We start from the raw sequence: 13,529 nt of genomic DNA on the forward strand, positions 1-13,529 counted from the left end.
ATATTGCTTAATGTGTCTAATCTTAATTGCTTTTGTGTCTCCGCTAAATATAAAAAAACTCAGAAAACCTGACTTACCCCTTTATTCACGATCCGTAGTGTTTTTAAGAATGAATATATGAGTTTGGCATTATGTTTTTTTGTTGCCTTAACTGCTGCCAGTTCTCTCAAGACTAATGACTGAGGGCTCCATGATGCACCCTCATGCCATGGTGATAGTGGACCTTTGAGCAGGACATGGAGATTGTCTGAGTCATCTGACTGTGCTTTGGTGTTCTTATCATCATGCCAGTCTTCATAGCCTTTTAATGATGGTTTGAGCTGTGAAATCAAGAATTGTACACTTTTTTTCAAAACTGTATATGCATTATCATTAACTAATCATGCACACCATTTGGATCATCAATCATTCACTCACTCACCGTCTGTACCGCTTTATTCTGTATACTGGGTCGCTTCATGTTTACCTACTGTACATGTCATGTCAGGGATGTACTTACCCAGCTTCCTCTGTCACAGGGGAAGCTTTCCAAACACAGGCTGTGAACAAGCTCGTCAATGGCAGATGTGAGTGTGCAATAAGTCATTGGACTTGAAGCAAAACGCAGTCAAGGCTCAGTACTTTTTTCTTAAATGGAAAACACGCAGTTTTTGACAGTGGTCACGTCTTTTGCATTTTTTCTTAGAAGAGACATTCGCTATGGTCTGTTGTGTTGTGTATGGTTGCCTGGCAACACACAAAAAGCTCAGGATTATAAAGTCAGGTTGGATTACTAGTGCTAAAATGTAACCAATAAAGTATTTTTCTATGCCAAAATATGGACGATACAGATCAAAATGCCAAATTTTAATGTCCCACAGGCCTGAATCTCCTCTCCTATAATTATACACAGTTATTTATTAAATATTATACACAGTGCTACAGAATGGCCATATACTGTAGGACCAAGACATTCATAAGCATAAGTTGTTAAATAAGTAAAGTAAAATAAGTAATGCTAAATAATTTAGAAAAAGTCTGCTTATCATTGCAGTACAAAGATGATTGTGAAATGGTAGAGTGATCACATTATTGTGAGATAATCTAAACTTTAAAATACTTTTTAGAAATGATTTTGGCATTGTGTCACATTTACTGTACATATTAATATCGTGTACATTTTACCTAAGGAAATTAAGTTTGTAAATAAGGAGTTAAACAAGAACATACCAATTTTTTATATATAAAATATATAAAATATTATACCAATATTTTAAATTATTTAAGTTATTTTTGATCAACTTACGTATTTCACTTGAGTGGAAACTCTGCCCTTAATTTAAATATCTAGATACGTAAAAATATCTCAATATCTTTTCTTCTTCTTTTTTTTTTTCAGTGGAGGACTTTGTGATCTGTTGGGTCTTCCTGAATGGGTCCTGAAGTCTTTGTGCTGACTCATTAAACCATATCCCTCTCACAGAATGCAGATTAATGGTACATAGGAAACGTTTGATCAGATTACATCTTAAACGTATGCTGCGCATCGCCAGACTACAGGATTTTCCCCTTACTAGATTATAAAACAGAAACATGCATGCAAGGATACTCAAAGCACAATCTGCGCTGTATCAACACATAACAAGGACAATTCTGCAACATGGTGCATATAGCAGGTAAGGTATATTTTTCCTTTGTTTTAAAAAAATAAGAAAAAAGCAAAGTGTAGAGTAATAAATTCTTCTCATTAGTCTTGCTTTATGTTTTTTTTTAAGTGTTACAGGCCATGTTTTTGTACAGACATTTTGCTCATAGTGCTTGCTGTATTGGCCAAAACAAAGTTTCAACAAAACATCAAAGTATATATAAAGATAAAATTATAAAGTAAGAAATAACAGGGAACATCTACAATAGAAAACATTAATACAGTAATAATAATGTATTACAGCGAGACTATTTATATACCTGTTATAGCCAGCACTACTGTCAGAGTTACTTCATAAAAAGTAATACTTAATACTTAAGTAATAAAAAAGCACTTCCTTACCAAAGGGAATTGAGAACTCAGCAATGGTGTGACATAATTAATACCATTTTATATACTGTATACTGTAAGACGAGGTTTTTGATTTATTTCCAAACACATGGTATTATGTACAATTCAACACATTGATCTTAAGTCTTCAAAGAATTCATAAACAATTTTTTATTATTAGTATTAAGAACATATTTTGAGTATGGCATTATGAACAAATTACAACAAAAATAACCATGAGTAACGACTTTCTATACAGTATGTGCTTCTGGATAACTCTTGTATTAACTCATTTTTGAGAATTATGCAGTATAAATCCATAATAACACAATAGTCTTTTTTTGTAGGATCCAGTTACTCCATGCATATCTTGATCCTTCTTGCCTGCAACTTAATGAGGCAAACTTATTCTGCCTCAACTCATACTCCCACCACAAGAAAACTTCATACATTCTTTCTTCTTATGAATGAATCATCATTCCTTTGTGAGGAAGTTGTAAGTATATTTGACCCACAATCTAATACTTTTTAAAAGGATATCTGCACGAAATAAAAAAAAACAAAACATTTGTGACAAATTTTCAGAGGAACATCGTCAGCGGCTGTCATTCCTCAAACCTCACTGGGGTATCAAGCAATAAAAGCAAGTCTGTTTGTGCCTTCAATGAATATCTGAAGACCGTGGAATCGATTCGTGCCAGTAGCAAGATTATGATAAGAATCAAGCACTTTTCCAAACAGTTTCATTCCTTATTCCGCAAAGAAACGTGTAATTATACTTTGGCGCTGGATGAAAGAATATCAACCAAAAATGCCTATGACATAAAATGTCTGGGTTTAAACGTCTTTGCGAGTTTAAGCTCATGGCTGAAGGAGGAGCAAAACTGTTGTTGAAATGTCTAGAGTTAAAATTCCTTGATATTTTGTGCTAAGTTATTTTTCTATTTAAGTAAATTATGAATTTCTTATTTATTTTTGATTGATTCTGAACTGCAGTGATTCTGAACCTTGCTGGAATGTAACATGCAGAGCGCTTAAACTAAATAAACGCAACAAGATTTGCCTCCTCAATCTGTCTCAATTTTCTTTAGTTTGTCCTCGTATATAAAAAATGTAAACATTTTATTTTATTTTGCATGGTAATATTTGCAATGTTAACTAAATAATTATTGATGAAATTTTCCTTCCAAGTGGAAGTCCCACATGGCTGTTTGTCCAGCTCTCTGCATGCACTAAGCTCATTTAAGGGTGTCTAATAACAATCCCTATCCCTTAATAGTAAGATCTAATGGTGCCAGCAAAAATACTATGATAATGATGATGATCTCTTCCTCCATTTCTTTGGTAGCCAGATGACTTCAGAGAGACATCACAGTGTTAATGTCTAATGTCATATTACCTGATTTTGTAAACCATTCCACGTACCTCTCAGCATTACGTACATACAGTACAAACCTATAGACTGCTCTTTTGTTGCCCCGCTGAACACCACTGAATTCTCCTATGGGGATGAATATTTTTACTCTTAATGAAAATCTTGTTTGGTAAACAATTAAACAAATTTAAACTCTGTTGGACTTCCCATGGCACTCCTGAGACACCAGTAAACCTGTTTGCTATGGTGGCTTATGAAAGAAATGACCAAAACTAGTTTTGTACTGAAGTCTCCATCACTGAACAATTGGCAACCTCAACCGACTCGACTTCATGTTAACTCAAATTATTTTCCTGTTATGCACTTGTGGCAGCATGGTGGCTTAGTGGTTAGTGCTGTCGTATCGCATCTCCACAGTTTGGGGGTTTAAATATCATCTCTTGACTGTGCATGTGGAGTTTGCCTGTGCTTAGTGGATCTTCGCCTGGTATTCTGGTTTCCTCCCATAGTCCAAAGACATGAGGTCTTGACTGACTGGTGTTTCCATAGAAGAGTGTTGAATTTCCCCCTCCTTGTGCCCAAAGATCCCTACAATAGGCCTTGTGACAGTACAAAAAAATAAACTATATATAGACAATGCATGACTGGATGGATGGATAGACAATTGCACTTTAAGTCATACTATCCGGTATCACCCAAATTAAGATCTTGAGCCTGGTTCCTCTTAGGTTCCTTATGTCACCTGAGGGCATTTTTCCTCGTTCATTAGGGATAAGTTAATAAAGCTTTGCATTCATGATTTCCTGCTTATTTTTATAAAGGGTTTTTTGTAAAGCTGTTATGTGATAACGTCCAATTTGACTTTTTATTTATTTATTTACATATTTACAACAGTTCATTGAAGTGATGCTAACTTGTACACAAATATGCACATGTATCAACACCAACACCAACATGTATGAGAAATTGATTAAAGAACCGATATCTGCTTCTAAATTAGGTAGGCTCTTTGTTACTTAATTTTGTCTGCAGTAATAAGCATTATTTTATCTCTCGCTCTCTTGCGGTCTGTGTGAATCTTCCCATGAGCAGTTTTAGTGTTTGCAATGTTTGCAGAATATGCAGTGCTTACTATTATGAACAAATTGGGATTATAATCTAGGCCATCCATGTATCAGTGTGGTTGCCAATATCAGATTAATTAGGTTAGCTACCCTAGATATCTTATGCTAATGATGTACTCTGTATACTTTGTCTAGATGAGCTGTTATATACAGTAGTTATAATGCAGAATTGGCATAATAATTGGCATCATAACAATTTTGCTTCTTGTCCTATTAATCTGTTTCTAATGTCAAACCTTGCCCATGTTGCCAACCAGAACATTTCAGAAAATCTTAAATAGGGTGTTGCAAAGTTAGCTCTAGTAACCTAGAGTAGAATAAAATACACAGAGCCCTCAAAAAACGTGTTGAGTATGACTTTTCTCTTTGGTTTATCTGAATACTTTCCACCCCTCATCACCAGTGGTAGAATGAATTCACTTGTTTATCTTCTGCTTCATCTTTGTTCATTAGCACTTCTGTGGCATCTGCAACCACATAAGACCTTTGTGAATAATATTGATGATGTCTGATCTAAATTCTGTAGGAAATCACTATACCTCATATCCTGTCATGCAGAGCCCCCTGTCTCAAACAGACATCTGAGATCTTGAGAGCTGGTGAGTCCACAGGAAACAACTGAGGTCTGAGAGAACTTCATTTGAAGGCAACTGCAGAGGCCTAGAAATCTCTGTCACCTGCTGGAAATGTATATAAATTCACCATACCATATCAATACATACTGTATATTATACTACCAAGTGAAGTATAAGTGCATGTACAATCTGATGGACAAACTGGAATGTATGATTTAGTCCAAATTTAGTAGAAATGCCACAAATGCCACTGCTTGATAAGACCCAGTAACATTGGCAGCCCCAAGCAATTTATCAAAAATCTAAAAATAGAAAAATTTTGAAAGATGATATAGGGGAAAGTTTTTTTCATAGGTTTATTGTAAAGGTAGAAACAAAACATCAACCAAAAACTCAGAAAAAGCACATGATACAAATGTTACAAATTGATTTGCATTTCGATTAATATTTGAAAATAAGTTTTTGATTACCAAACATGTGACTTACTGTAGTACTAGGTGAAGAAACCCCTGTTGGCAAGCACAGAGGTAAGACCTTTCTTGTAGTTGGTTACCAGGTTTGTACACATCTCACAAGGATTTTGGTCCCCTATTCTTTACAGAACTTTTGTTAATCCTTAAGGTTTCTTGCCTGTCGCTTGCTAACTTAAAGTTTCAGCTCCCCCATAAATTTCCTCGAGAATTGAGGTCTGAAAACTGGCTAGGGCACTCCATGTCCTTAATGTGCTTTTTCTTGAGCTTCTCATGTTGCCTTGGCAATATTTTTTGGGTCATAGTCATGCTGAAAGACTTATCTCCGACCCATCTTTAAGAGATTCTCATCCAAAATTTTACAATAAATGTCCCCGTTCATTGGCCCCTCAATGTAGCAAAGTCAGTCTGTACCCTTAGCAGAGAAACAGCCTCAAAGCATGATGTTTCCACCTTTGTGCTCTACAGTAGGAACATAATTGTTCTTTGGGTTATAGTCAGCATAGTCATGAAAAACAGTCATAATTTTTCTTCCTCCAAACACGGTGAGTCGAGTTGATGCCAAATGGCTCAAGTTTGGTCTTATCTGACCACAGCACTTTCTCCTAATCCCTCTCTGTTCATTTTCAAACTTTAGACAGGCCTTTACAGTATATGTGCCTTCTCGAGAAGTCAGAACTTTCAGTGCTGAAAAATTTAAATCCATTATGGCAAATTGCCTTACCAATGGTTAGTTTTATGACTGTGGTCCCACCAACTGCCTTGAGATAATTTACAAGCTTCTCTAGTGCATTTCTGAAATGATCTCTCATTTTTTATATGATTACCCTCACCCCATGAGGTGAAATATTGCTTGGAGCTCCAGACTGAGTGCAATTGATGGGTATTTTGTATTTCTTCCCTTTGCAAATAATCAAAGACAACAACAGTTGTCTCCTTCTCACCAAGCTTTTTGCTGAAGTCTTGTAGTCCATTCCAGCCTTTCCAGGTCTTCAATCTTTTCCCTAATGTCCTTTGACAGCTTTTTGATCTTGAACATAACGAGTTGTTGTTAGTGTCAGAGGCGGGTCAGAGGTGGCTGAACGGAAATGTAACCAATAGCAGACAAACGGTGATTAAATGATAGGAAATAGTGTTTAAATCTTGAGGCTTGGGTAAGCAGGCGCAGCAGGAGCAGAGCAGAGAAGCAGTGGCTCTGTGTGCTTAGTGACTGGGAGAGTGGGGAAGCCTTTAGTGATGAGAGAGGAGGCGGGGCTATGATGCGAGGGGATCTCCACAATCCCTGAAGTCGGACGCGGGGAATCCTCTCTGTCAGTCCGCTTAGCACGCATAGGTTGGATGATGGGGTGCAGCAGCTTGTCCTCTTCGGCGAAAGCAAAGATTGGCGCATGCCGCGAGTGTTTTTTCTCCGCGAACACCGGAATGCTCGAATGCGGGAGTGCTCGTGCCGGTGGAAAAGCCAACTGGCGAGGGACCCTAAGTGATGGCTAGAAGAATTGTCTTTGTCCAGACGAGGGTCAATATCCGTAAATCCAGCAGCAAGAGCGAACGAATCCAAATCGTGAGTACAAATCGAAGTCCTGAGAGCATGCAAGGTCATACACATTAATCAGTCTGATAACAACAGAAGTACCAGGTGAGGCGTAGATGAAAGAGAAATCCGAGAAACAGGCAGGGTCGATAACAGGCTAGGTCACACTGAAAACTGCTTGACAGAATAAACGTGAGGCACACGAGTAAGATACTGAATGGTTCTCTCAGCATGCTTAAAAAGCCTAGAGATGATTGCATGATCGAATTCAGGTATGCTTGAGCGGCAGGTGAGCCTGTTGGGGGAAAAACCTGGAGTGGAGTTTAGGGTCTGGAGGTGCTGGGTTGATCTGGCTGGCATGTGACAGTACCCCCTCTCCTACAGATGCCGCCTGGCGTTCTAGCTGGTGCGTTAGGATGTTGTTGGTGGAAATCCTCAATGAGGGATGGATCCAAAATGAATCTTGACGGAATCCAGTTTCTTTCCTCTGGGCCATAGTCTCCCAATCTACTAGGTACTGAAGGCCCCTGCCTCGTCATCGAGCCTTCAACAGTCTTCGTACAGTGAATGCCATCGATGACTTGGGGAGGAGGAGCTGGGAGGGCAGGTAGATTTAGCGGGCAGGAGGCCAGAGGTTTGATCTGGGAGATGTGAAATCAGGGGTTTATCTGATGCATAGTGGAGGGAAGACGGAGTCTGACAGTGCAGGGGTTGATGACTTTAAAGATTGTAAATGGGCCAAAAAACCTGGGGAACAGTTTCCGAGAGATGGTCTTGAGGGGGATATTACGAGCGTACAACATGACTCTTTGGCCTACTCGATAGGGCAGTGCCCTGGAACTGCGCCAGTCGGCTTGTTGTTTGAAGGCCGATAACCGTCGGAAGGAACTTTGATCTTGCATTTAGCCAAATTCTCCGGCATCTATGAATAAAGGCTTGAGCCGAAGGGACAGAAACCTCCTCCTCCTGAGAGGGAAACGGGAGGCTGGTACCCGAGAGAGCACTAAAAAGGCAGCAGGCCGGTAGCTGACGTGGGCAAGGCGTATTCGATCCACAGGAGCACCCGGCTCCAGGACCGGGGCTCCTTGGAGGTCATACACTGGATGGCTGTATTCAGGTCCTGGTTGGCCCGCTCTGTCTGCCCATTAGTCTGTGGGTGATACCCCGAAGATAGACTGGGCGTAGCACCAATTAGTTTACAGAAGGCAGACCAGAACTGTGCCGCAAACTGGGGTCCATGGTCCAAAACAATTGGAAGAGGCCTAAGGTGGCCAGCAGGCGGCTTGTTGCTGGTTTTGTTTCTTGCGCAGACGTCGCAGGCACTCACAAAGCGGCGGATGTCGTTTCTTATGGTGGGCCACCAGAAGCGTTGCTGGACAAGGGCTAGAGTGCGTGCTGCCCCCGGGTGGCAGACCAGCCTTGAGCCAATTCCCCTATTTCAGAACACGCAGTCATTCTGCCTCCGGGACAAAGAGCTTGCCTGTTGGTGTCTCTGGGGGACTGGGTCCCTGGTTGAGCGCTGTTTTGACTCGTGACTCGATGTCTAGTAGAGTACCAAGCATTGGGGAGGCAAAATGGTGGCGTCGTATGCTTGATCTTGGACTGGTGAGAACTGACGAGAGAGCGCGTCGGATTTGGTGTTCTTCGAGCCCGGGCAGTAGGACAGGGAGAAGTTGAAACGAGAAGAGATTAGGGACCACCTTGCTTGTCGGGAATTGAGGTGTTTGGCTGTCCTTAGATATTCCAGGTTCTTGTGGTCCGTCCAGACCAGGAACGGGGCCTCGGTCCCCTCCAGCCAGTGTCTCCACTCCTCTAACGCCAGTTTTACAGCCAGTAGCTCTCGATCCCCAATGCCGTATTTCCGTTCAGTGGGTGAGAGTCGGCGGGAGAAAAAACAGCAGGTGTGCAGCTTGTTGTCCGTGGGAGACCTTTGTGATAGCACCGCCCCTATTCCAGAATCTGAGGCATCCACCTCGACAACGAACTGAAGGGAAGGATCAGGTTGTTGGAGAATTGGAGCTGAAGTAAAGCGTCTCTTCAGTTCCCGAAATGCCTCGGCTGCTTGTTTCGTCCAGGTAAATGGGCTCTTTACTGAGGTGAGTGGCTTGGCTACTGAGCTATAGTCACGGATAAATCGCCTGTAAAAATTGGGCGAAACCCAAGAAACGCTGGAGGTCCTTACGGGTGGTTGGAAGGGGCCAGTGGCGGGGTCCATCTGGATCTTTGAAAGAGCAATGATGAAGCCCAGAAAAGAAACAGTGTTGCGATAAAATTCACATTTCTCAGCCTTGACAAAGAGCTGGTTCTCAAGAAGCCTCTAAAGCACCTGGCGAACATGTCTTGTATGTTCCTCTATGGAGCGGAAGAAGATGAGAATGTCATCCAGATAAACAAAGGCAAATACATTGATGAATTCCCTAAGGACATTGTTGACCAATGCTTGGAAGACTGCCGGGGCATTGGCCAACCCGAAAGGCATTACGAGATATTCATAATGACCAGATGAGGTGTTGAAGGCGGTCTTCCACTCGTCTCCCTCCCTGATTCTAACGAGGTGATAGGCACTGCGGAGGTCCAGCTTGGTAAAGATCTGGGCCCCCTGCAGGAGGTCAAAGGCTGTTGACATCAGGAGTAGGGGATACCGGTTTTTAACGGTAATGTTGTTAAGCCCTCTATAGTCAATACGGGGGGCGCAGGGGCGCGTCCTTTTTGGAAAGAAGAAGCCTGCCCCAGCGGGTGATGATGACGGTCAGATGATGCCGGCGGCTAATGATTCTGAGATGTATTTATCCATGGCCTCTATTTCGTGTTGGGAGAGTGAGTAGAGACGTCCCCGTGGTGGAGTTGTGCCAGGGAGGAGGTCAATAGCACTGTCGTAGGGTCGGTGTGGTGGTAGAGAATTTGCGTATTTGCTGAAGACCGTTCTGAGATCAGTGTAATCACTTGGGACCGAGGTCAGAGAACTCCTCAGGGGAGATTATTACTGGAGAGGGACTGAGCGCAGGCTTGAGACATGATGCTAGGCAGAGGGGGCTCCATCCAAGGATGGCGTTGTTCTGCCAGTCTATTTGTGGCGGATGAGCCAGGGGCGTCCAAGAACGAGCTGGGCTTGAGCCCTTGGCATGACTAGGAATGATATCTCCTCTGAGTGGTTCCCAGATGTCCCCAGGGTTACTGGAGCGGTCTGCCAGGTAATTGGGGGGAGGAGCGTCCCATCGAGAGCTCGGACTGACAGCGGCGGTCCCAGGAGAACGGTTGGCAAGTGCAGTTCCTCGACTTTTGATGCACTGATTAAATTCTGGTTCGAGCTGGAGTCGACGAGAGCATGAAGAACGTGGGAGCAATTATCCCAAGGAGCATGACGGGGACAAGTGAACGGTCCCTAGGCGACTGTTTTTAGCACCCCTCCCTCCAGTGTACCTAGGTTCTGAACCCGACGTTGTCGCTCCTCCGGTGATATCCGTGTTCGCTCGATCTGCATGGGTTCGGCTGGAGAGCAGGCAGAGGTGGTTTGAGCAGGAGAATTATTGGTCCTGGGCTGGAGTTGGCCAGGGGCGCGGCGTCTTTTGGAGGCGTGTGTCCACTCGCCCTGCTAGATCCATTAGACCATTTAAGTCTTCAGGGAGCTGCTGGGAGACTAACTGATCATTGAATGACTCCAAAAGTCCATTCAAGTAGGTGTCATACAAGGCCTAGGCATCCCACTCAGTGGCAGCCGCCAAGGTTCGAAGGAGAGCTGCTGGAGACTTTGCTGTTGGGAATTAATCAAAGCTCCTTGCTGGGACAGTCTGGCGCAATCGGGCATCAGAACGTGCACTAGACCTGAGCTGAAGCCTTATTTGAAGGCTAGGTCTGGGGTGAGAAGCGTCTGCTGGGTGTTGTTTATCCCTTGTGACTCATCTCCAGGTCAAGACCTAGTGATATCCATGGACAACAACCAAATCACTCCTTCAGCCACCGCCCGCAATTTTGGGGTAACCGTGGACAATCATTTGTCATTTTCCACACACATCGCTAACCTTACTCGCTCTTGTCGATTTCTTCTTTACAATATCAGAAGAATTCGCCCATTTCTTTCTTCACAGGCTACTCAGGTGCTTGTTCAGTCCATTGTTATTTCAAGACTGGACTACTGCAACTCACTCCTGGCAGGCCTGCCTCTGTCCACGATTCGTCCTCTGCAACTGATTCAGAATGCAGCAGCACGTCTTGTTTTTAACCTCCCCAAGTTCTCCCACACCACCCCACTCCTCCACTCCCTGCACTGGCTTCCTGTAGCTGCCCGCATCAAATTCAAAACACTGATGCTTGCCTACAAAGCTAAAAATGGCCCAGCACCCACTTACCTCTCTGCGCTAATTACACCACGCACTGCACCACGTTCCCTCCGATCCTCCAGCACTGCTCGCCTCATCCCACCATCTCTCAGGGATCGAGGGCGGCATTCATCCAGGCTCTTTTCTGTTCTGGCACCTAGGTGGTGGAATAAACTTCCTCTAGATGTCCGTACATCAGAGACTTTGACTATCTTTAAACGACGACTCAAGACTCATCTGTTTCTCCAGTACTTGGACTAACTTCCCCCCCCCGGGAAAAAAAACAAAAACTAATGGACTAATGGCACTAATGGACTAATGGCACTAATGGACTAATGGCACTTAGTTATTAACCTAGTTAACCCAGTGTAAGTATGTATCCAATTATGTAAACATTAAAGCACTTTTTGTAAGTCGCTCTGGATAAGAGCGTCTGCCAAATGCCTAAATCTAAATCTAAATGCTGGGTCCGTCATGGCCGCAGTATACTGTCAGGGGCGGGTCAGAGGTGGCTGAATGGAAATTAACCCAATAGCAGACAAACGGTGATTAAATGATAGGAAATAGTGTTTAAATCTTTATTTTATATACTGGGGCTTGGGTAAGCAGGCGCAGCAGGTGCAAAGGAGAGAAGCAGTGGCTGTGTGTGCTTAGTGACTGGGAGAGTGGGAAAGCCTTTAGTGAGGAGAGAGGAGGCGGAGCTATGACTCAAGGGGGTCTCCACAATCCCGGAAGTCGGACGCTGGGAATCCTCTCGGGTTCTTGCGAGCGTTTTTTTGCTGTTAGTCCGCTTAGCACGTATAGGTAGGTGGATGGAGTGCAGCAGCTTCCGATATCTGGAAATCCAGCAGCGAGAGTGAACAAATCCAAATTGTGAGTACAAATCCGAAGTCCTGAGAGCATGCGAGATCATACACATTAATCAGTCCGACAACAACAGAAGTACCAGGTGAGGCGTAGATGAGAAAAAAGGCCGAGAAACAAGCAGGGTCGATAACAGGCTAGGTCACACTGAAAACTGCTTGACAGAATAAACGCGAGGTACACGAGTAAGATACTGCGGCACTGAATGGTTCTCTCGGCGTGCTTAAAAAGCCTAGAGATGATTGCATAATCAAGTTCAGGTGTGCTTGAGCAGCAGGTGAGCTTGTTGGGGGAAAAACCTGGAGTCTAGTTTAGGGTCTGAAGGTGCTGGGTTGATCTGGCTGGCATGTGACAGTTAGGAGCACTTTCTTAAATTAATCTGTGTACAACATGAGTCACCAGTCTGTTGGAATTATTGTTAGTTGATAGGGGATCAAATACTTATTTTACTAACTAAAATGTGTTTTAGTTTTAATGTGTTTTTGTTCTGTTTTTTTTTTTACATTTTTTTTTTTGAGTTTTTTTACATTGGCAAAACATTTCAATATATTTCTTACAAATTGTATCTCAAATGATACCAAAGAAAATAAAAACAATCAACAACAACAGAAAAGGGCTAAACAAAAAAAATCAAGAAAGTAAAATAAAAAAAAGGGGGGGTATGGTTAAAAAATTAATGAAAGGCTTCCATGCTGTAAAAAAAAAAAATCTGTCTTTTTTTTATGAGAATATGATCTTTTCGAATTGTAGGTGAAGCATAACATCTTTAATGGGTTGAGCAATGTGGTGGATTTTTTTGTTTCCAGAGCAAATTCAGCCTACGTGCTAGGAGTACCACAGATTCAAGCATTGTACGCTGACCCTTAGCCAGGTCTACTTCATCACTACCAACACCAAAAATAGCTAATATTTGGTCTGGAAAACCAATGGTTTTCCCAACACCTCTGACAATAATTAAAAAAACTGAAATCCAATACTTACTGATGTTGGGGCTATTTCAAAATATATGACCTAGTGATGCTGGAGCTTGACCACACCTGTCACATTGTGGATCCACTAAGGGGATAGGTAGGTGAAGTCTATGTAAGATCTCACTTTAGCTGTGATGACTTATTATATATAATGGATATTCCTCCTTTAGTAAATGGACTTTGTAAAAACAATGAGTCCATTTGTGTGGTTGGCGGCATGTTAGGAAATGATAAAAAAAAATATTTTGAACAAAACTGTGGGTTTGTAGATATTTTCAAAAATGTGTGT

At 42.4% G+C, this 13,529-nt stretch overlaps 1 protein-coding gene across 1 annotated transcript in view; it reads right to left on the bottom strand.

Annotated features, from left to right (window-relative positions):
* LOC128509070 (leucine-rich repeat-containing protein 43-like) overlaps positions 1 to 586 on the bottom strand; it is a 51,720-nt gene extending 51,134 nt beyond the window's left edge. Inside the window, exons 1-2 of the mRNA XM_053480641.1 lie at positions 500 to 586; positions 78 to 320 (exon numbers count right to left, since the gene is read on the bottom strand). Coding sequence (XP_053336616.1) covers positions 78 to 320; positions 500 to 586 — 330 coding nt within the window. The remainder of the gene's footprint in view (positions 1 to 77; positions 321 to 499) is intronic.
* Between the last annotated feature and the right edge of the window lie 12,943 nt (positions 587 to 13,529).

This window comes from Clarias gariepinus, chromosome 21 (assembly GCF_024256425.1).
Source record: "Clarias gariepinus isolate MV-2021 ecotype Netherlands chromosome 21, CGAR_prim_01v2, whole genome shotgun sequence".
NCBI lineage: Eukaryota > Metazoa > Chordata > Actinopteri > Siluriformes > Clariidae > Clarias > Clarias gariepinus.